General features: G+C 39.4%; 1 protein-coding gene and 1 long non-coding RNA gene across 2 annotated transcripts; both read right to left on the reverse strand.

Annotated features, from left to right (window-relative positions):
* Positions 1-375: 375 nt before the first annotated feature.
* Positions 376-8,143, reverse strand: LOC134287434 (reticulon-4 receptor-like). Its single transcript, XM_062849246.1, has 3 exons — positions 7,949-8,143; positions 1,257-1,355; positions 376-1,189 (listed from the first exon to the last, which is right to left on the reverse strand). The coding sequence occupies exons 2-3, from the start codon at positions 1,346-1,348 to the stop codon at positions 424-426; spliced, it is 858 nt and encodes a 285-aa protein (XP_062705230.1). The 5' UTR covers positions 1,349-1,355; positions 7,949-8,143; the 3' UTR covers positions 376-423.
* On the reverse strand, positions 5,604-6,003 carry LOC134287433 (uncharacterized). The gene is made up of 3 exons (XR_009997300.1): positions 5,920-6,003; positions 5,777-5,857; positions 5,604-5,704 (listed from the first exon to the last, which is right to left on the reverse strand). It is a non-coding gene; the product is annotated as an uncharacterized LOC134287433 (long non-coding RNA).
* Positions 8,144-22,658: the final 14,515 nt, after the last annotated feature.

Consider the following 22,658-nt stretch of genomic DNA (forward strand, 5'->3'; position numbering starts at 1 on the left):
TCTGCACGTGAGGTCTATGTTCCGTGCCAAAAAATTGCTCACCAGATCATCTTCTGTCATCTAGCACCTGTAACGAATGAGTTTATGGGAAGTCATCAAGCCGGAATTGTTGATGGCCGGTCGGTAATGGCAAATCTTCCAGAAATGCTGTGAACATCAGATTCCAACTCATCCAGCTATTTTAGGGTGACATACAACAGCATCGACCGCGCAGAGCTGGCTGACGACAATGGTTTCCAGGAAGCTCACAAGTTTGATAAATGTAAACAACGAGAACGGTGCGTAAAAATGTGTATGGTTTTGGGCGAAAATTCACGTAACTGTTGCTTTATGTGTTATCTTAAAAGTGATATAGTGCAAATAAATGTAAATATGTTATTTGTTGCATACGATAATTATAATTGTTAACCAAGCATTTGAACATCATAAATATACCACAGTTCTGCTCCACCCCCAATAAGAGTTACGATCTTCACTGTTGTTAAAAAGCTCATTTCTGCCTGATGCCAGTTGGAATCCTTGTCGAGCAATCAGAACAACAGGAACGAGTAGGTAAGGAATTATCAGAATCTGGTTTTCCTTCAGATGCAGCTCCCTCAGGTTGGTCAACTCCGAAAAAGTTTCCTCGTAGGATTCCTTGAATCCACAGTAGTTGCATTTCAGTACCTCAAGAACATCACTAACTAGAAACGGTGTGTCGTTTTCTACGCCTAAATCCGGATTGTTGCTCATGTCCAGAACCTTTATGCGCAATAGGCCTTTCAGCATTTCTGCTGGTATGTTGGATAGCTTATTCGAGCTTAAATCCACATTCTGAAGGTTTTGATTCTTACGGAAGGCATGTGGTGCAATTCGCTTGATTTGATTCTCGCCCAGCCTTAAATATTCCAGTTTAGGTAGACGGCGTAGAGATCTGGGGAATATCTCACGAATCCCACATCGCTCGCAGAACAGTTCAATCAATGATGGTGACCGTAGGAATGGACTACCATCTGGTGGGAACGATAGCCGCCAGTTGTCAGTTAGTATGATCCTTTCAATCTGAGGAAAGTAACTAGAGAAGTTAGCTGGCATGGACGTTAGATCATTTCCTTCTAAATTCATGTACAACGAATCCGGCGACAGATTTTCATTCTTGACTAAAGCGAAGTTGAAAACTGTGATGTTACGGTAATTGAGTTCAGTTATTCTGAAAAAAAAAGTTTTTAAAAGTTAGAAAAATATTCACGCGATTACTGATATGTTTGGTTACTCACGTAGACGAGGAATCTGAAATGTACATTGCGCTGGCCAGCGTCGATAGAAAAATGAAATGGGCGATGCATGTCCGCATCATTGTTGCTAACATCTTAGATCTGAAAGTAAATACGGGAAGAGATGAGCATTTAACTATTCAGCAAGTTTCGATTTGTATGATACACAGGGCCGGATTTACAAATGTGGGGGCCCTTTTTTAGAGGATATATTTTTTAGTTCATGTAACATAGAAAAAAAAATCTAAAAAAATATTAATCATTCTTACAAATAAATATCATCAAGAAATTTTAATGTCGTTGTTAAAAAAAATGAATCTAGAACAATAAGCAGAACTAGGGAAAATGTTGATATCCATTAAATTTATTTATTAGATCCCATGCCTACTTAAAATTCATGTCAAAGTTCCTAGAGAAACTGCAAGAAGAATTCATAGGTGAAATGTTCAAGAAATTTCTAGTAAAATTTGTAGCACAATCGGTGGTGTCGTTTTTGCGAAATCTAGAAAGAACTTCTAATGAATCAGTGCGGCAATTTGGAGAAGCTGCTGGTCGATCACCATAAAGAATGAGCACTCAACGAAACATGTTTTAACACGACTGTTAGGAGAGGTTCTGGCGGCCTCCCAAAAGAGTTTTCCACAAAACTTTAGAATCAAAGAGTAATTTCTTATAAAAAATGCTGAAGGGAAATCCATGATAAGTTCCTGATAGATTTTCTGATTTTATTTTCAATATAATTTTCAATTTAATATCTCAAAAATCTTTGGCGGAAATGAGTCTTTAGCCAATTTCTCCAAATATTTACTTAAAGGAGCTGCCCATTTATTACGTAAGGGAATTTACACGATTTTTCGATAATCCCTCCCTCCATTGTAAGATGATTTGTATGAGAACCCGTATATTTTTGTATGACGCGTAAGATTTCTCAAACCTCCTCTCTCCCATAAACCCTTACTTAATTAACCCTCGAGCAGTCGCGTCTTCGGCCACCCTCAGCGACACCGCGCACTCACTGTATACCACAAGCGAGTTTTTTTCATTATGCGTGTTCTCTGTAAACGACGCGACCGCTCCCTGGTTAATGGACAGTCACTTCTCAATCAGCGAATCTCTCATTCTAAAAACAGCGTACTGACACTCTTCAAAATAATCATAAACTCTTCGAAAATTCATGCTAGATTTCAACAGTTTTGGTGATCTACAATTTGTGTCAGTCGAATGCTGTCTTAGTAAAATAAAACTCTAGTGTACCCAAATAAAACTTTTAAGTTTTGAGAAAAACATCTTCTCCTACTCTATGAGAAATTGTTTAAGATATTTCCAAAGCCTTAGACAAAAACAAACAAATATAGCAAGAAGTCTTTAGAATTCAGTCGAAGATTTTCTTCAAGATACTTCCGTTAATATCTCTTAAGCAATTCCATAAAAAAGTAAATGATAATAAGTTTTGGAGGCAAAATTCATTATTTCATAAATATCTGGACAAATAGTTGCAGTCTTTCTCAAAAGAATCACAACATAATGCATAAATCTTGCCAGTGGACAGTAATTTGAAGTTCTAATGACAAAACTCAAATCAAGAGAAGTTTCTTGCACTGTTATTTATTTATGCTTCACATTTTTTTTCGTGAAGTGGAATTTTGTGGGTGCCCTAAAATGTGGAGGCACGGGGCCCTGCCCCCCCCCCCCCCAAATCCGGCACTGATGATACATATACTTTAGTTTCTCACTTCTTGAATTCCTAAATGTCATTCTAAACATTGGCAAAACGAGAATGACAAAAAAGGAATCTCAAAATTAAAACTTTATTTTTTTTTTTCATATTCTGGTATTTGGTATTTTGGGTAATTTGGACGGGGGTTCGCGTATTTATTTTTGTAACTACTGTTTATGCTGCATTAGGGTAAAAGCAATAGACTTCGCCACTGCTCTAGTCTTTGTCCCCTTAGCTTAGCTAAGCTTAGCTTAGACTGACTGCACATATCTATGGTTGCTACTCCGTGATTGGCCTAAGCCATTGACAGTTGCACAATGAATCAACTGAATAATTAACTGGGAGTGGTCAACATTCTCACTGTGCACGCTTCAGAGACTCTCTTTAATGGTGCAATAACGGCGCCGGCCACGTCCTTGCAGTCAGGTTGGGAGAGGGAAGGAATGTTAGTAGCAACCTTTGTTGTGAAAGACCGCGTTTACCGCTGCGACTCCACCAAAGGCTGCAGGATGGAATATTTGTAATTGGGAGGGTATCGTTGGGTCTGGATTCACTTTAATAAGTAATGTGACCTTTTGAAGTTGAATCATGACATGCAGAGTCTAACCACCGCGCAAAACACATTCCCGACGTACGAACACACTCACCTTCACGACGAAATCCATCCGGCGACTCACTGCTCTAGTCTTTGTCCCCTCTATACAAATTCAATTTCTTTTATTAGAAGTGGCAAAGATTAGAGCAGAATTTTAGGGGGTGATGTCTGGTGTTTTTCCCTATATGTTCCAGATATATAAGCATAAGCTATGGTCCTAATTACCGGAAACACATACCAATAGGGTAAGGGAGGTATTTTGGATCCCTTTAGGAAGTGGATCAACAATTCCTACATGGAGGTTTCAGTGTACAAAATATGGATAATTTCAGTAGGCATTACGTAGAGTAACATGTTTTCTGCCGAAAAAGGCCTAACAGAACTCAAAATTGTTGTAGTAAATACAAGTAATATCAAATCTCCTGAAGGATCTCGGGTTTCTATTTGGGACCACCTGACTTTATTTTGGACCACCAAGTGCACAAATTTTGGCCCACCAAATAAAACTTCAATTGATTGATGAAATGAAAGCCACCTCAGCAAAATTTAAACAAAGTTAAAACTACGTGAAGTTTACATCTTTTCTATTCATTTTTTTAGGCAGGGAACGTTTAAAAATTACGTAACGGTAAAAAAGATGAAATTTTGTTGCAATTGCCAGTTTTTACGCATTGTAGGGGGCCATCCATAAACCACGTGGTCACTAGGGGGGGGAGGGGGGGGGTCTGCCAAAAGACCACGAAAAGCCACGGAGGGGGGTGGGGGGGTTGCGACCAAACCACGTGGTTTTTTTATTTGGTATTTTATTTTTCCTGTCTGTTCCAAAAGCATAAAATCAGTTTTTATTCGACTGACTAAGTTGATTTTTCCTGTTCACGGCATGAAAAATTGTGATGTCCATTTAAAGTCCGTACAAACAAACCACCTGTACCTTAAGAAAAACAAAATAACATAGGGAAAGTTCGAGCATTGAGAATAAAGACATTTAGTGCAGTTTATCCTTTCGTCAGTCGCGCGGTTGGCTACCACCGCTAGTACCACGTTAATGCAGAGTACAAAAAGCGAGTTTTTTTAAGTATTGTACAATATACAGATTAATGAGAACATTCAGAGAAACTTTTACTTCAATTTTGCATACCTTTTCGCTTTTTTCTTAAGAATACTTTAAAGTTGCAAAATCCCAGCTAATTTAAGTACATGTTCACAAGGTCAGGTCAGGTACAAGGTTCAGTTTACCTAAAATTCTATGTCACATATTTCTCTTCTAGCAGAAACAAAATAATATGAATACATAGATTCAGGAAAGAAAAAAATCGGGTGATTTTATTGATGATATAAAGACTACCCAACTATTATGATACTACTGAACATCTCCAGCTAACGTGGCTGATCACCAAATCAGACTAAATCTTTACAGATCATTTTTTAAATGTTTATCTTTTTGCAGATCTCTCGTTTACATTTTTCAAAAGCTGCCTCTCCTTTTTTTGAGGCCGTCTGTCATCCTTGTAAAAATTCCAGCTACTTTCTTGCAGTGATATTTAAGACGTATTTTTTTCTTTGGCCGCAGGAATTTGTCTTGTCTCTCTCCAAACTAGTATTTATGTAATTGATTGAAGTGCATTGCATTCTTTGTTTGCCTTGCATAAATGCTTGTTTTGTGTGGCAAGCACAATGATACACTATGCTGTTACTGTATTGTTGTTATTTTTTATGTATTTTGCCAAAAAAAAATCGCATATAAAAAACCACGTGGTCACCCCCCGGGGGGGGGGGGGTCAGTCAGAAACCACGCGAGACCACGGTGGGGGAGGGGGGGGTCTAAAATCTAGGAAAAAATGACCACGTGGTTTATGGACAGCCCCTATGATGTTTCATAAAAAAATGTTACGCAAAACGTGTATTTATAAACGATTACATGACGTCAGTTACGTAACGCTTCATAGGAAGTTTGATAGTCCAGTGATTTTGCTTAATATAAAGGCATTCCACACTTATTGTAATGAGTGGAAAGGCCATCAAAAATAAAGTAATTTGAATTGTTTTCGGGTGGCTTTTCAGTCTAGCGTAAAATCAAGACAAGTGCTACTTGTTTAATTCCGACGTTTCGGCCATTGGACTCGGCCTTCCTCAGGGGATCTGTTAATTTATTATTAAGACATGACATTATACATTTAAATTTGACGAAATACTTTTTTACAAAAAACTCACATAAACTTGCACCGTCCCTCGTATGCTGCTAAAAGCTTTGCGCTGAATTGTCTGTTTTAATAAAGTTCTTTTCCTGGACACCTAGTTTTAAAATGTATAACAGTTAGTTGTGCAAAGATTTTGCCTACCTCTATCTGGTGTACCGCATTTGGTTTGGTTTCGCGGTTGCGTTGGTGGATAGTCGTACGAAACATACGAAAACTAAAAACCTGACTAGCTACTATGAATACGTTATTTGTCAAACATACGTTAGATAACACATTGTCTCAGTCTTCAACTAATTGCCGAAAAGGACAAGTTTTTATAAAACTTGGTGACTGAACACCTGACAATTTCAACTTGTCTATAAGTTGTTAGGACACACATCGAATCGAAATTTCTAACTTGGCGAAAAGTTGTTAAAACAAATCGAACCCACAGCCACAACAATCTCATTGTAAAATTAACGTATAACATCCCAGATCACGGGAGGTCCCTACTTATTCTATTCATCTGGTTTTAGAGTACATAACATTAGTATGAATATTTTCTCCCTTTAGAAGGAACTGGAGAGATGGATCTGACAGGTGGTCCAAAATATGTCCACATCTGATTATGTTGAACATATTTTGGCCATACCTCAAACCACCACTTTAGTAAATATTATCGCTCCACCGAGGTTAAGAACAGTTTATTTCTTACAAGGCCCTAACTACATTCACATGAAAAAAAAATATTTGTAAAATTTAATACCTCTTCGAAGCCGAATACAAATTTGTCACCTTCTTTGTTTTTGATGCTTTTCCGTGCGTTTCATTGGAAGTGAAAACATTTTCTCTATTTTTGATACTGAACAGCATACTTAACTAACATCCAAAATAAAGGTCATCACATTGTTGAATACTTTTCGGGTTCCAATAAAAATTTACCAAGATTTAGTAGAGATTATGTGATAAATATCATAAAACTCCCTAGGTGGGCCGAAATACCTACCCGGTCCAAAAATACCTCCACTACCCTATTAAATGTTGATTTGTTTCTTTTTACCCGCTTCAATGGAACGGGATCGCGCGAGCATGTGTGTGTGAGTGTATGTGTGCAAATAACACAGCGTAACAAAAATTACCTTTTGGTCTGTCTCAAGAGCAAACTTATGTGTCTCTGACAGATTTTGGGCCGCTGAATCCGAATCCGGTCAATTGTAATTGGTCAATTAACATCTAAATTAACGACTCATGCTAAATATTTAGTTTTACAAAATCGAATTTGATAGTTTTAAGCGGTTTATGTTAGGTACGATATTTCCCATACAAGTCACCCTCCAAAAGTTGCATGCAAGTTTTCATACTTATATAAAATGCTTAAATCTATCAAATTTGATTAGGTAAAACGAAATATTTTGCATGAGTCGTTAATTTAGATAGTAATTGACCAATTAACCTTTTGATTGCTTAAAAAAAATATTTCAATGCTTAATGGCTTGCAGTCAAAAAAGCCCAAAATCGCATATTTTGCCCTATAAATTGAGGTATAGCTCAAAATTGTAACGTGTTGGAGCAAATCTGAGCCTGGATTCGGATTCAGCGGCCCAAAATCCTTCGGAGACACATAAGTTTGCTCTTGAGACAAAAAAATGTTGCGCTGTGTAATATTAGTTTTCAATTAATATCTGCTTTCCATCGTTGTAGAATAATCTCGACGGATTCATCAAGAAATTCTGTCAGCAATTTACGATTCTATCAAAATTGCACTACCGAGAACCATGCTGATGCAAACAAAAAAAAATCATCACATCACGATGTTTTGATGTCCTGGTTTTTCTCTCGAGACTAGCTTCATGGTGAGAACTTTTCCTTCTTCTGTTATTCTTTTAGACTGATCGAATTATTGTTTTTTTTTTTTCAATAAGCGTTGTAGTCTAAGACTTGATTTAAGATATATTTCCTAAAGACAAGATTCTTGTATGTTCCGGCGAGTTGGTCCATTCTTTTCATATAGCTAACTAATTTAGTGTGATTCATGTGACTACTGCATATAAAACTTGGGAATTTCCTAAAATCTAGAAATTGGCAATTGAATTTCGCAACAGTTGGCAAGAACATGATCATACGATCGCCATTACTGAAATTTATGATTGAACCAGAGCTTGAAACCGTGCAGTTCTTATTTCTCTAAATGTTTTCAAAATCATACCTGCTTAAACACTTGCACTCAAAAATATTACGAAATATGGAATAAATATCGAACTAGATATGATTTGCGGTATAAAACTATGTCAATTATCTCAAATGAACAAAAATACGTTTTGAAAACATCCAAGCACCATTGATGATGTATAGACATTTTATTTTAGACTGAGAATCGACGAGCTATGCAGCTGAATGAATATCGTACGACACATGAGTTAACTACCAACACATACATCTGATTGATACGCTATCGATTTTGCTTTATTGATTTTTCTTTCTTATCGTAACGTTCCAAGTGTGACAAAGCCTGCTTCTCAGCTTGTTCTGTGCTTATTGTATTCAATGAACACTTTCGCAGTTATAAACCGAGAGTTTGCTTTATCAATGACCATTTTTTCAAGCGTATTTCAGTTGGCAGGCACATATTCTTTGCACAAATCAAGGAAATTTCATTTTAGGAAAAAAAAAATCCTGGACCGACCAGGAGTTGAACCCATCTCTCTCAGCATGGTCTTGCTAAATACCCATGCGTTTACCGACTCGGCTGCATGGGCCTCTTATTCATAATTATCGTAGTTTGATATCACACATCGTTCCGCAAGCCATATGTAATCAAGCAGAGTTCACTCAGCGAAAAGCAGAAACTGATAAGCCAAAGTCAAATGGTAAGTCGACAACACCCGCTTACCCCAATAATCCATCTAGCAGTAACGGAGCCTTTCTCGTACCAACATTGCAACACATTATTTTTAATTTCTTCAACCACTTAAACTAATTTACAGCTCTTTTGTCCACCAGGGCACTGTGTGAGGGATTCCAATTGGCAGCTGCACTTACACTTTGTGCAGTGCCTAAATGTATTCTATTCTTATACTACTATGTATATTGAACTGCCCAGCCAGCAATTTGTTTGCTGTATGGAAATTGCAACTGAAATAGTCACACATATACAGCACCAAATAAATCGTATTCAATGCACGAAACAGGCATATGCATACTAAAGTGGAAGCCATATCGAAATATATATACGATTACTGCGATTCCATCCAACATAATTTACGATTTCTCGAAAATTTTCTGCGATTTCGCCGATTTTTTCCGACTAAATATACGATTATGCATGATCTTATTACGATTGAGAGTACCGATATACGACACACGATTTTCAAATTTAAAAAACCAATTGGTGTTCAGTGGGAATCGAACTCAGGTCCTTTGATTGAGAACTGCGCGTTATCTCTATTGGCTATATTGCCAAGTTGAACATTGAGAGTTCAAAGTGAATGGCATGAAACGAATAAAAATTAGCATGATACGGTGCGAGACTTGAGGTGGGAGCGTTGTTGTTGTGCATTGAGTGGCACCAAAAGTGGTGTCGTGCAAGAGACCTGGAATTCACATCGTTGTTGGAATCTATACATCACTTATTGTAAGTCATCTGCTAGTATGTAAACCTATATATTTGGTTGAAATTAAGCAGAGTTTCCCATTGCTCATGTGTACATAAATGTGACAGCGAGCCTCCTACCAAATTGCTCGTCTCATGCGCTGCGTGAGCTGTTGGTATCTAAGGTGAAAAACAACTTCTTAGTAACGAAGAACCTCGATAACTTTTTTCCTTACACAACTCAAGTGTCTGGTTGGTCTATACGATACGACTAGGGACTCTCAATTCAATTCTCGTTCGTTTAGAAAGTTTTTGTTGTGAAATTTTCTAATTTAATCAGCGCATGAGACGAAGCTCACGAGACACATCTTGAGAAAAATGAGGCGCACAATTGTCAGTCTCAAAATGTACAGAGCTCTTGGGAGCTCGCTTGCCATGTGGCTCCCGTACATGGAACTACAGCACGTGTTCATCAACTCTGAAATTAAGGAGTGTATCGAAAATTAACTATAAACATTCAGGATGTTCTATCTCGAAGCATGTTTGGTCTTAACATTTCGGTTCTTCTATCAAATCTTCACAATATAGTCAAGTTTAGAACAGCCTGAAAAAAATTGAAAAATGTTTAGCATTATTGAAAATATTGTAGAATGAATACATCTCACAAATTAAAGTTTTGGACAAATTGTTGTTTTTTAAAGATTTTTCAGCGTTTCAATAACCTGTAGCGAATAAAACTTGTACGGCGAAAAATCCAAAAAATATTCATTATTGTTATCAGTTATGTACACATAACATATCACCGAACACCAACTTAAAATAGTTATTTATGCAACAAGTTGCAAAATGATGATTTTTTCAGCACGAATCGTACATTTATCCAACGAGGCTTGCCGAGTTGGATAAATACGACGAGTGCTGAAAAAATCGAGTTTTGCAACGAGTTGCATACACACAGACAAACAGACGTAACACTTCGAACATTTTTCGATTCAAATCATAGTCACGGAAACATATTCGCCCAATGCTAAAATGATTAAGTTTGGCCGACCATCAACTAGGTGGCGGTAGTGAGCAAACGTCAAACTCGAACAAAAACGATGTGAACGCCACAGGTGGGTAGTTGGCCAACTATCAAATTTTGAAAAAGATCGTTAAATCGAAGTACGATGGGAATTATCAGAGTGTTACGTCTGTTTGTTTGTGCTATTTCTCTGATAATCAGTCATCAGGTTATCAGAAAAGCCGTTATTTGTTGTATCGCATGCATGGGTTTGGTACTTTTTTATAATTGATCACATCCGCAGGGACCCCCGGAACCGGTTCATATACGGTCTAATATTGTTTTTCTGCTAACCGTTCATCAGGTTATCGAAAATGCCGCTGTTTGATGTGTCGCATGCATGGGTTTGGTACTCTTTTATATTTGGCCACTTCCGGTGGGACATCCAGAAGCGGTTCCGGAACACTACCGGTTCAGATGTGGTCTGATACTGTTTTCCTGCTAACCGTTCATCAGATTATCGAAAAAGCCGCTGTTTGATGTGTCGCATGCATGAGTTATGTTCAATTTGATATTTGGCCACTTCCGGCGGGACACCCAGAACCGGTTCCGGAACACTACCGGTTCAGATATAGTCTGTGACTATTTTCCTGCTTACCGTTCATCAGATAATCGTAAATGCCGTGGTTTGATGGGTCACGTGCATGGGTTTGGGGCATTTTCATGTCTGGCCCCTTCCAGGGGTACCGATCCGGAACACCTAAATGGCCATATTTCCGGAACGGCTGGACCGATCCGAACCATTTTCAATAGGAAACAATGGGACCAGATTCCGCGTCGAATGAGCCATCGATCGTTAAAATCGGTTGATATTTACTATCTAAAAGTGAGGTGACCTTTTTTTGTACACATACACACACACATACATACACACACACACATATACACACACAGACATCATCTCAACTCGTCGAGCTGAGTCGATTGGTATATCTATCAAAATTTCATTTTTTGGAGTGAACATATAGCCTTGGTGTACGAGAAAGGCAAAAAGTTACGAAAGTCAAATAAAAAGTAAGAAAATCGATAAAGTACTGATTTTCCTTGAGCTGGGAAGAAAACAACACGATTGAAATAAAACCAATCTAGAGTGCGGTGCTTAAATGAGCATAAAAGCAGTCAAACCACCACAAGATTGGCAAGACAGAGTTTGCCGGGACAGCTAGTCTATATATATAAAAATGAGTTTGAAGTTCCTTTGAGGCAACAAAACTCAAGAACGGATGAACCAATCAGCATGATCCTTGCACGGTTCGGTTCATATTCGTGGTGGCTGTGTTTATATGTACAAAAAGTTACGAAAATCAACTAGAAAAATAAGAAAATTGTCAAATTACTGATATTTTATGACCTGGGGAGAAAATCAACACGATCGAAATAAAATCAATCTAGAGTGCGTTGCTACGATGACCTCAACAGTTGTCAAACCGCCACAGCTTGGCAAGACAACGTTTGCCGGGACAGCTAGTTTTGTATAAAAATTGGCGTTTGTCCGATCAATCATGCACCACAGTGTATATCCAGGGTTTCTTTCAAGGACTCCATCAAAAAATCTTCCAAAAGATCCCTAAGATTTTTTTGAGGAGATTCTTCAACAATTCCTCCAGTACTTTTGTCTGCAATTTCTTCAGACATTTTGTAAAGGATTCTTTCTTCAAAAGTTTTTTTTCGTGGAATGCTTTTCTCAAGAAAAGAAAATAAATGTCTCAAGCCATTTTTCCTTGCAGTTACTTCTAGAGTTTCGCCAGAGTTTTTCGTTATTTCGTTTTCCAGGATGAGGATTGATGAGTTTCCTCAGGAATTCCCCCAGGAAATTTTCAAAAACTTCTTATAGCGAACTTCAAAAGAACTTTTCTCTCTCTCCAAAACAAATGAGAAACACGTGTAGGCACATGGTTGTCAATGCCTACGCAACGGAAACTGTGATAGGAGAATTGTGGGTAAAATGAACAGGGTAGTGTTTTACAGCATTTAGGATATTGTTGCATATTTTAACAACAGCCGGGGTACGATCTTCACGAAATCCGGCCAATTGGTATGTTTTGCGGATGATATGGGTATTATTGCTAGATCATTTGGAACGGTGGCAGAACAGTACACCCGCCTGAAACGTGAAGCAGCAAAGGTTGGACTAGTGGTGAATGCGGCTAAGACAAAGTACATGCTGGTAGGTGGGACTGAGCGAGACAGGAAAAACCTTGACAGCGATGTTACGATAGACGGGGATGTTTTCGAGGTGGTGGAAGAGTTCCTTTCTAACGGCTGACACGACACACGCTTTGTCCAAAGGGAAGTATTATGAAAAGTGAATGTTCCTCAAAATGTATTCGCTGGAACCATATTTTTGGACCTCTAAATACCGAAAATATGTGGTTTAAATAATCCATCTTGGGTTTAAAATAATCCATCCGCACAGATTCTGAAACTAGAGGTCCAATACAACGATCCTAGGAAATAACATTTGAGGTACATTCGATTTTCATAATACTTCCCTTTGGACATAGCGTGTGAAAATAACGTGAGCCGTGAAATACGAAGGTGCATTATCAGTGGAAGTCGTGCCTACTACGGGCTCCAGAAGAAACTGCGGTCATAAAAGTACCATGTACATGACGCAAATAAGACCGGTGGTTCTCTACGGACATGAGACATGGACAATGCTCGAGGAGGACCCGCAAACACTCGGAGTTTTCGAGCGACGCGTGCTTAGGACGATCTTTGGCGGCGTGCAGGAGAACGGTGTGTGGCGGAGAAGAATGAACCACGAGCTCGCTGTACTCTATGGTGAACCAAACATCCTGAAAGTGGCTTAAGCTGGACGGATACGGTGGGCAGGGCATGTTGCAAGAATTCTGGACAACAACCCTGCAAAGTTGGTGTTTGCTAACCATCCGGTTGGTACTAGAAGGCGTGGAGCGCAGAGAGCACGATGGGCGGACCAGGTGGAACGTAATCTGGCGAGTGTTGGGCGTGACCGAGGTTGGAGAGCTGCAGCTGCATTATTATGGCGGCAAATTGTTGATTCAGTGTTATCATGAATTTGATGTTGAACTAAATAAATGAAAAAATGAAAAAAAAACTTTGTATATAATAATGAATTTCTGTCTGCCTGTCTGTCTGTCTGACCCTTATGGATTCGGAAACTATTGAACAGATCGTCGTGAAATTTGGTATCCTAGTTCTTCTGGTGCCGTTGAAGGTTCTTAGCTTGATGTGAGACCTCTCCAGTCTCGGGAACGGGGGGCTCCAACACAGATGACTTTGCAGAGGACGTCCCTATGGAGCTGTATGTCAAAATCCACAGTAGGCAGGCAGTACGACGTTTGCCGGGACAGCTTGTTCATAATAAGTATAAATTACCATTTTCAACATTGGAGATCTTGCCGCCCAAGTTTGTCGTACATCACGTTTTCGGGTGCAGCTTCTGAAGTGAGCAGTGGGCGATTGAATCTAGATTAGTCCTCCACATGACATTTTCAGTATTGGCTGCCAACACTTGCCGCTGCAAAACGGTGAGTCGATAAGGAGAGCGTCCAATATAGCTCTGGTCCTCACAAGTTCCTACCTCATGCTTCCACGGGTCAAACGATGACAAAGACCGCCAGCTAAGAGTTGTGTGCTTAGCTGGTAGCGCAGCCTGGGCACTGTTGTCCTTCTGACTTCAGCTAGATTGAGGAGGTACGATCCGAGTGTCTGTTCACCAAGGAGGTGCGGCTCAAACAGCGTCTGTTCTGGCATCCAGCGGCTGAGTAAGAAACGCTGCACCACGCCCAGCTAGATCCAAGGTGGTAGCCCCATCAGCGTGGTCGTCCCAGTGTTGGTTGGGACGTTAAACAGAACTGGCACGATGGCCCTCCGGCGAGACAGGAGTGTTGGCGTAGGCCCAATAAGCCACCCGTAAAAATCCCCATTGCGAATAACATAGGAGAAAATACGACTCGATACAATCGGCAAAGACCCACGCGACGAAATAAGGACTACGATTGGAAACTTGGAACATGGAATTGCAAGTCACTAGGTTTCGCAGGATGTGACAGGATAATCTACGACGAACTACATCCCCGCAACTTCGACATCGTGGTGTTGCAGGAACTTTGTTGGACTGGACAGAAAGTGTGGAAAAGCGGGCATCGAGCGGCTACCTTCTACCAAAGCTGTGGCACCACCAATGAACTGGGAACAGGATTTATAGTGTTGGGCAAGATGCGACAACGCGTGATCGGGTGGCAGCCGATCAACGCAAGGATGTGCTTGTTGAGAGTTAAGGGCCGTTTCTTCAACTACAGCATCATCAACGTCCACTGCCCACACGAAGGGAGACCCGATGACGAGAAAGAAGCGTTCTACGCGCAGTTAGAGCAAACATACGATGGTTGCTCGCCGCGTGACGTGAAAATCGTTGTCGGCGACATGAACGCGCAGGTAGGAAGGGAGGAAATGTACAGACCGGTAATCGGGCGAAACAGCCTGCACGCCGTATCGAATGATAACGGCCAGCGATGCGTAAACTTTGCAGCCTCCCGTGGTATGGTAGTCCGAAGCACCTTCTTTCCCCGCAAAGATATCCACAAAGCCACCTGGAGATCACCCGACCACCAAACAGAAAACCAAATCGACCACGTTCTAATCGACGGTAAATTCTTCTCGGATATAACCAACGTCCGCACATACCGCAGTGCGAATATAGATTCGGATCACTACTTAGTCGCTGTATGCATGCGCTCAAAACTTTCGACAGTTATCACCACGCGTCGAAGTCGAACGCCGCGGCTCAACATCGAGCAACTTCGTAACGTAGAAGTGGCTCAAGACTACGCGCAGCAGTTAGCAGTGGCCCTACCAACGGAAGAGCAGCTTGGCGCAGCTACACTTGAAGATGGCTGGAGGAACATCCGATCCGCCATAGGTAGTACCTCGGTTACAGCACTAGGCTTCGCGACTCCGAATCACAGAAACGACTGGTACGACGGCGAATGTGAACAGTTGAAAAACGAGAAGAATGCAGCATGGGCGAGAATGCTGCAACACCGTACGAGAGCGAATGAGGCACGTTACAAACAGGCGCGGAACAGGCAGAACTCAGTCTTCCGGATGAAGAAGCGCCAGCAGGAAGAACGAGATCGCGAAGCGATGGAAGAGCTGTACCGCGCTAAGGACACACGAAAGTTCTACGAGAAGCTGAACCGCTCGCGCAGAGGCTTTGTGCCACAAGCCGACATGTGCCGAGATAATCACGGGAATATTCTCACGAGCGAGCGTGAGGTGGTCGAGAGGTGGCAGCATTACGATTACGATTACGATGAGCACCTCAATGGCGACGTTGCAAGTACCGAAGGTGGCGTGGTAACAGATCTAGGAGTATGTGCACAGGACGTAAGACTTCCGGCCCCTCCAAGAGATTAAGGAGGAGGTTGGCCGGTTGAAAAACAACAAAGCCGCTGGAGCAGATCAACTACCAAGCGAGCTTCTAAATTACGGTGGAGAAGCACTGGTGAGAGCACTACACTGGGTCATTACCAAGATTTGGGAGGAGGAAGTATTACCGGAGGAATGGATGGAAGGTATCGTGTGTCCCATCCACAAAAAGGGCGACAAGTTGGATTGCGGGAACTACCGCGCGATCACACTACTGAGCGCTGCCTACAAGATACTCTCTCAAATTTTATGCCGCCGTCTATCACCGATTGCAAGAGAGTTCTTAGGGCAATATCAGGCTGGATTTATGGGTGAACGCGCTACAACGGATCAGATGTTCGCCATCTGCCAGATGTTGCAGAAATGCCGCGAATACAACGTGCCCACACATCACTTGTTCATCGATTTCAAATCGGCGTATGATACAATCGATCGAGAACAGCTATGGCAGATTATGCACGAATACGGATTCCCGGATAAACTGATACGGTTGATCAAGACGACGATGGATCGAGTGATGTGCGTAGTTCGAGAATCAGGCACACTCTCGAGTCCCTTCGAATCTCGCAGAGGGTTACGGCAAGGTGATGGTCTTTCGTGCTTGCTGTTCAACATTGCTTTGGAGGGTGTAATACGAAGAGCGGGGATAAACACGAGTGGGACGATTTTCACGAGGTCCGTTCAGCTGCTTGGTTTCGCCGATGATATTGATATTATTGCTCGTAAATTTGAGACTATGGCGGAAACGTACATCCGACTAAAGAGTGAAGCCAGGCGAATCGGATTAGTCATTAATGTGTCGAAGACAAAGTACATGATGGCAAAGGGCTCCAGGGAGGAATCACCGCGCCCGCCACCCCGAATTCATATCGACGGTGATGAAATTGAGGCGGTTGAAGAATTCGTGTACTTGGGCTCACTGGTGACCGACGACAACGACACTAGCAGAGAAATTCAGAGGCGCATTGTGGCAGGAAATCGTGCCTACTTTGGACTCCGCAGAACTCTACGATCGAATAAAGTTCGCCGTAACACGAAGTTAACCATCTACAAAACGCTGATTAGACCGGTCGTCCTCTATGGGCACGAAACATGGACCCTACGTGCAGAGGACCAACGCGCCCTTGGAGTTTTCGAACGGAAGGTGTTGCGTACCATCTACGGCGGAGTGCAGATGGAAGACGGGACTTGGAGAAGGCGAATGAACCACGAGCTGCATCAGCTGCAGTGCCGTCATGGTAAAATCAGAGCTGGTTACCCAAGATTTCTAAATTTCAGCGCCCGCTATACTGGTACGCCCCCAAAACGGGAAACCCTTCCCGTATTATTATTTCTCGACTTGTTTCTGCAATATCGCGGAAGGGACATTCTTTCTTGAATTCCTTTCGTGAGTTTTGCAGGAATACTTCTATAAGATTCTAGATAATTTTGAAGATTGCCTGTAGGGAGATAAATTCTTTGGGGATTTTTTTCAGTATTTTTCAAACAATTGCCGTAATGTTTACACAAAGGAGATTGTTGCAGGATTTCTGAGAACGATTTTAACAAAAGTTCCTCTGAAGATTACTCTAAGTATCCATTAAAAAGCATCCCTGTCCATGGATTTCTTGGAAAAAAGTCTCCTCCTAGTATTCCTTAAAGCGTTCAATAGGAAGTTCACTCAAGGATTGCTACACAAGTACATGGCTGAATTCTTTCATGTATTTCTTCAAACATTTCTGAAGGAATTGCTTCAGAAATATTGTCAGAATTTCTTCCAGGGGTTTTTCTGTGGGATTTTTTCGGAATTTCATCCACACATTTCTCAAGAAATTCTACTAGGAATTTCTCCAAAGGTTTCAAGAATTTCTCCAAACGTTACTTTGAAAAAATGCAATTTCAGGAGATTTTATTTTCACAAAGATTTAGATATTCTTTGGAAAATTCCTCTAGGGTTTTGTTTTAGAAATTCAGATTTTATTTCAGAAACTTTTTTAAGAAATTATGACTTGAATTTTTCCAAAGGTTCTTTAGGTACTACTCCACCTTTTAAAGATTTTCTTAAGCATGTATTTTGAAATTCCTCTAGAAAATTTGTAAGAGATTCTTCTTGAAATTTCTCCAGAAGTTTCCCTGATAGTTTATTCAGGTATTCATCCAGGCATTGCTTTAGATTTATTCAGACTTCCTTCAGGGATTGAAGGCTTTGAATACCTGCCTAGGGTTCCCTAGTAACAATTCCATTGCAAATATGTTTCGTTTGCTCTCTATTACAGCAATATCCTTAACTCATTATAAATTTGATGAAAAATTTTAGAGCATTCCTCACGCTAGCCATAAACCCCTAATTCAAGAGCAAACAAAACTCTTCAAAATTGATTTTTTTACTATTTTAAACTAGCAAAACAACTGCTAGAAATCCCAACAGATGGCGTTTCATTCGATTAGTAACGACATCTGTACGACATCTGTTGGTAGCTAGGAAGCAGTTATGACAAAACTGGCCATCTTGATTACATTTGATTTTCTCCAATTATGGAAGGCGCCATTTCAAGAATTAGTGTAAATGAATGAAAAATAATTAATTCATGATAATAATAATATACACCATTTTCGAGGCGTATTATTTTATGCTGCTACAGTCTCAATATTCATGGTTTGTTTGTTGCTGATCCTTATGCGCTTTGCAAAACCTCTTGGAGAGTGGTCCATTTAGCCGGAAGATGTTCTTAAAGTGGTGATCAAGAGGTTTTGATGTATAAATAAATCAGTTTAATTGGAAGTTTAAAAAAGTTACGAAAATCCATTGTAGAGCAGAATAAAAATTCAAATGTTTCTTAGGTTCCTTTTGTTCTTTCAGGTATTATTTCAAAGATTCCTTCTAAAAAATATTTTAGCTTTTTTTACGGGTTTCTTGAGACAATTCACTAGATATTTCTAAAAAAATCCTCCAGGGATTCCTTAAAGTTCTACAGTAATTTTTGTGCAATCTCTGGACGAACTTCTGAAAAATCCCTGGAGGAATATCTGAACAAGTTCTGCAGGGATCTCTAAAAACATTCCATGTGATTTCTGATAGGACCGAAACAGCCGTTTCTAAAAACAAAACCTTGTAGGAATTTCTGCAGAAATCACTGAAGGATTTTTTTACACAAGTCTTGGAGAAACCCTGTGAAGAATTTCCGAAGCAATCCTAGTTGGAATTTTTAGAAGAATTTCTGAAAAGTTTCGTGGAAGAACTTTAGGAAATCACTTTATGCAATTTCTTAGGAAATCTTTAACGTTCTGAAGCGGTCTCTGGAGATAACAATATCTCCTTGAAGGAATTACAGACGGAATCCCAGCAAGAATTTCTGAAAGAAACCCTGGGGAGTGCCGTGATCGAAAGGAGGACTCTCCACAGAAGTATGAACTTAAACATTTCATCATACGAACGTTTCAGTACATTTCAGTGAATCTTTCACTTGGTTGTAAGGATTTTTGGTAGTGAAGAAATCTTCCGTAAAACTCTAGGCAAAAGCACTGCAGAAATTTTAGGAAGTACTTTTAAATGAATCTCTGGGTAATTCTTAAAGAAATCCCAGGAACATCCTGGAGAAGCTTCTCAGTAAATCCTTGATGAAATTCTTGGAAAAAATTAGAGGAATAGACAGGAAGACTCCTGCAAAAATCCTCCTAAGAGGATTTTCTGAAAGCATTCTTTGAGAAATATGTGGTCGTATTTCTGAAAAATAATCCTGAATACCCAGAGAAAGGTCTGCAAAGATCCCTAGGAAAAGCTCTAAAGAAATTTCAGTAGGAATTTCTAGAAAATGTTTTTATTGAATCCGTGGTGAAATTGGATTGGGGTTATCCTTAGAGAAAGTAACAGATTAATTTCTGGGATAATACATCGAGGAATATCTAGAAGGAATCTCTGAATGAACTCATGCAGGAATTTATGCCTGATTTACTGAATGTAATAATGTAAGAATCTCTGCAGGACTTTCGGGATCAATCTCTGATGAAATTTCTGGACATATTCATGTGAATATATTCAATGGAACTCGTATTACAATTCCTAATTCTCTGGTGGATTTCCTAAAAAAAAACATGAACGAATTTCCGAAGGACAACTTGATTTTTTTAAGAAGGTAACAGAAGATTTAAAAAAAACCCTTTGGAAAATTCTGAAGGAATCACTGGACTTCCGATTCATTTTTTAAACGAATCTCAAGAAAATTTTTCAAATCTATTATTGGTGGGATTTGAGAACAAACCCAAAGAAACAGATCTAAAAGAATTCTTAGAGAGGGAATATTTGGAGCTGAGAGATATTTTCTAACCCTTCGGGACGCGCGCCGTTGTAAAAAGTACAACACTACAAAAAAAAACTCGCTCGTCGTATACAGGGCGAGCGCGGTGCAGCCCTGATAGGTTAAAAATACCCTTAAAAAGCTAGAAAAGAAAATAACCGTAAGTTTCTGAAAGAAACCTTGGTATTTTTCGAATGAAACTTTGATAAACTTTTCGAGTAATCCTTGAATAAATTTCTGAATAAATCTCATTTATATGTATATTAATCCATACAGAAATCCCAACTTCACAGTTTTTTTTTGCACGTTTCAGGATGCAAAAAAAAAGAAAACTTACAATAGGATACTTACTTTTTACATATATATGGCCATAAAAAATCGTAGACGGTTTCTAATATTTAGAAGGAGAAATTTCCATTACGTATGCAGGCACAAAAACTGTAATATACGCATGAAATTTTTGCTATTTGCTCTACGTAAACTGAGATGGACAACTTTTCCACTTCCTTCTTATGAATCACGTTGTATGCTAATAAACATACAAACTTTAAAGGAACGTCGTGAATATGCTATGATAACATTTGTAAATGACATTGTTTCGCAACGTGTAGATTGCAGCAATCTGCTATTCTGTTTTAATTTTTATACTCCGACTCGACAATTAAGAAATCGAAACATATTTGCGGTCAGTCATCATCGTACAAATTATGCGAAATTCAGCCCAATCAATAGAATGATGTTAATTTATAATAAGCATTACGAATCTATCGACTTGACCATGTCTCGCGTAAAGTTAAAACAATATTCCAACTCTGTACGATACAATAGAATATAGAACAAATTATGTATGTATGTAGTCTACAAACGGTTGACGAAATAAATAAATAAATAAATATAACTCTACGGTCATGAGAGCGCAGAAAAGCTATGTAAATAATTTAGGTAATTACATAATATTCAGGAGAGCGGAACACAATTTTCCTTGTATGCAAGAGATAATTACTCCTTCAAATTGAGGAAGCACAACATTAAAAAAATGGCACTGGTAATTTCGTGGAAAACCATATGAGCAATCACTAATCACTAATCACGCCCTTCCAAAATCATAACGCTGACTGGAAATTGGAGCGCAAACAAAAATTCAACTATCAGGAAGGAAGTTTTTCTTTTGTGGGCGCAACAATATCGAAATAGTCATAGTCCCCCATTCCATAACATAGCTTTTTTTCAGCTTCGGGGACGGGGCGCTAAATCTTAGATTAAGGGCAATTTTTGTAAACTCGTGAGTGTGTAAACTTTTCATATGCCACGAGATTTTCTTATATTTGGGAGAGCGGCAGATAAATAACCAGGGTAAATGAGGGCGCAAAAACTTAGAAATTGCCATATAAGTGATTAAGATATATTTAGTATGCGAGAGAGTACGTTCCAATGTCATAAATGAGACTTTTCTACACGTCTATAGGCGCAAAAATAAAAATATTCACTAAAATCAATTTAGCTTAAATTTGTAAAGTCGTAAAACATGTAAAATCACATAGAAGATTTTTCAAGATTTTTTCACAGAAAATTTAACAATAGCACAAAACATAATTTTTATACGAGCATGCGAAAGTAAAACATTTGAAAATATTTTATATATATCTGGAGTATTATTTGCAGGTCTGTTCTCTTCGTCATGATGTATTTTGTCCGCCAAACTGCCTGAAACTTGGTTGAACATGATTTGAGACCAACTTTGAATTCAACATGTTTCGAAAACTGCCCATGCCGAAGAAAACAAAACTGCCGAAAATACATAAGTTCTACTATTTGAGGGCGCCCATCTCGTACCAATGGGAGAGTTTATTCCTTCCCATAACTGAAGTTTCACATAATGGGTGTACCCTTGCTTTTACTTTCAGAAAAATATCTTCAAAAATGATGCCTTTTCTGAGCACGGACCAGGAAGGGTGCAAAAATATAAAAAAAAATCAGCAAGGCCATTTTCTGCCGGTAAAGCAGAAACAATTCCGCTGTGAAGTTGATTTCTAGCATGTATGGAAGTACAAAAATGAAAACATAGGTTGTTCTTTTTATATTTTCGAGGACACTCGCTCATCTTGAAAAGATTCTCTTTTAGTTGAACTTAGAGAGCTGAAACTCCAAATATCATAAATAGGATTTTTCTTACTCGTCTGTAGGCGCAAAAATTCAGAATATTCACAAAGTCATTTCCACTTAAATTTATAAGGACGTAAAAAACCTAAAGTCGTACAAGTGAATTTCCGATATTTGACCGAGCATAAGAAAAAAAATCTTCCGCAATAGAAATTTCACACATAAGTATGGAAGAAAAACAACAAGAATGTAAGTTTTTCTCACGTATATGAAGGCGCCAAGCAAGGGATGCTTTTTGGGAGTTAATCCACTCTCATTATCTAAGTTTCATATGCCAGGCGCCTTTAACAGAAAATACGAAAAATCCCCCCCCATGCCGCCTTTTTTGTAGTCTGAAGAGCGTAAAACACCTAGGTGATTTTATTACATCCAGTAGGACGGAAACTATTCTTAATTTCACTGAAAAGCTATTTTC

This window comes from Aedes albopictus, chromosome 2, assembly GCF_035046485.1.
Source record: "Aedes albopictus strain Foshan chromosome 2, AalbF5, whole genome shotgun sequence".
NCBI classification, from domain to species: Eukaryota; Metazoa; Arthropoda; class Insecta; order Diptera; family Culicidae; genus Aedes; species Aedes albopictus.

What these genes read in the sequence shown, in the direction of transcription:
- LOC134287434 (XM_062849246.1), bottom strand. Translation starts at nt 1,348, where the DNA reads ATGTTAGCAACAATGATGCGGACATGCATCGCCCATTTCATTTTTCTA. An exon ending in ATTTCAGATTCCTCGTCTAC is followed by an intron (nt 1,190 to 1,256) that starts GTGAGTAACCAA and finishes TTTTTTTTTCAG; the next exon opens with AATAACTGAACTCAATTACC.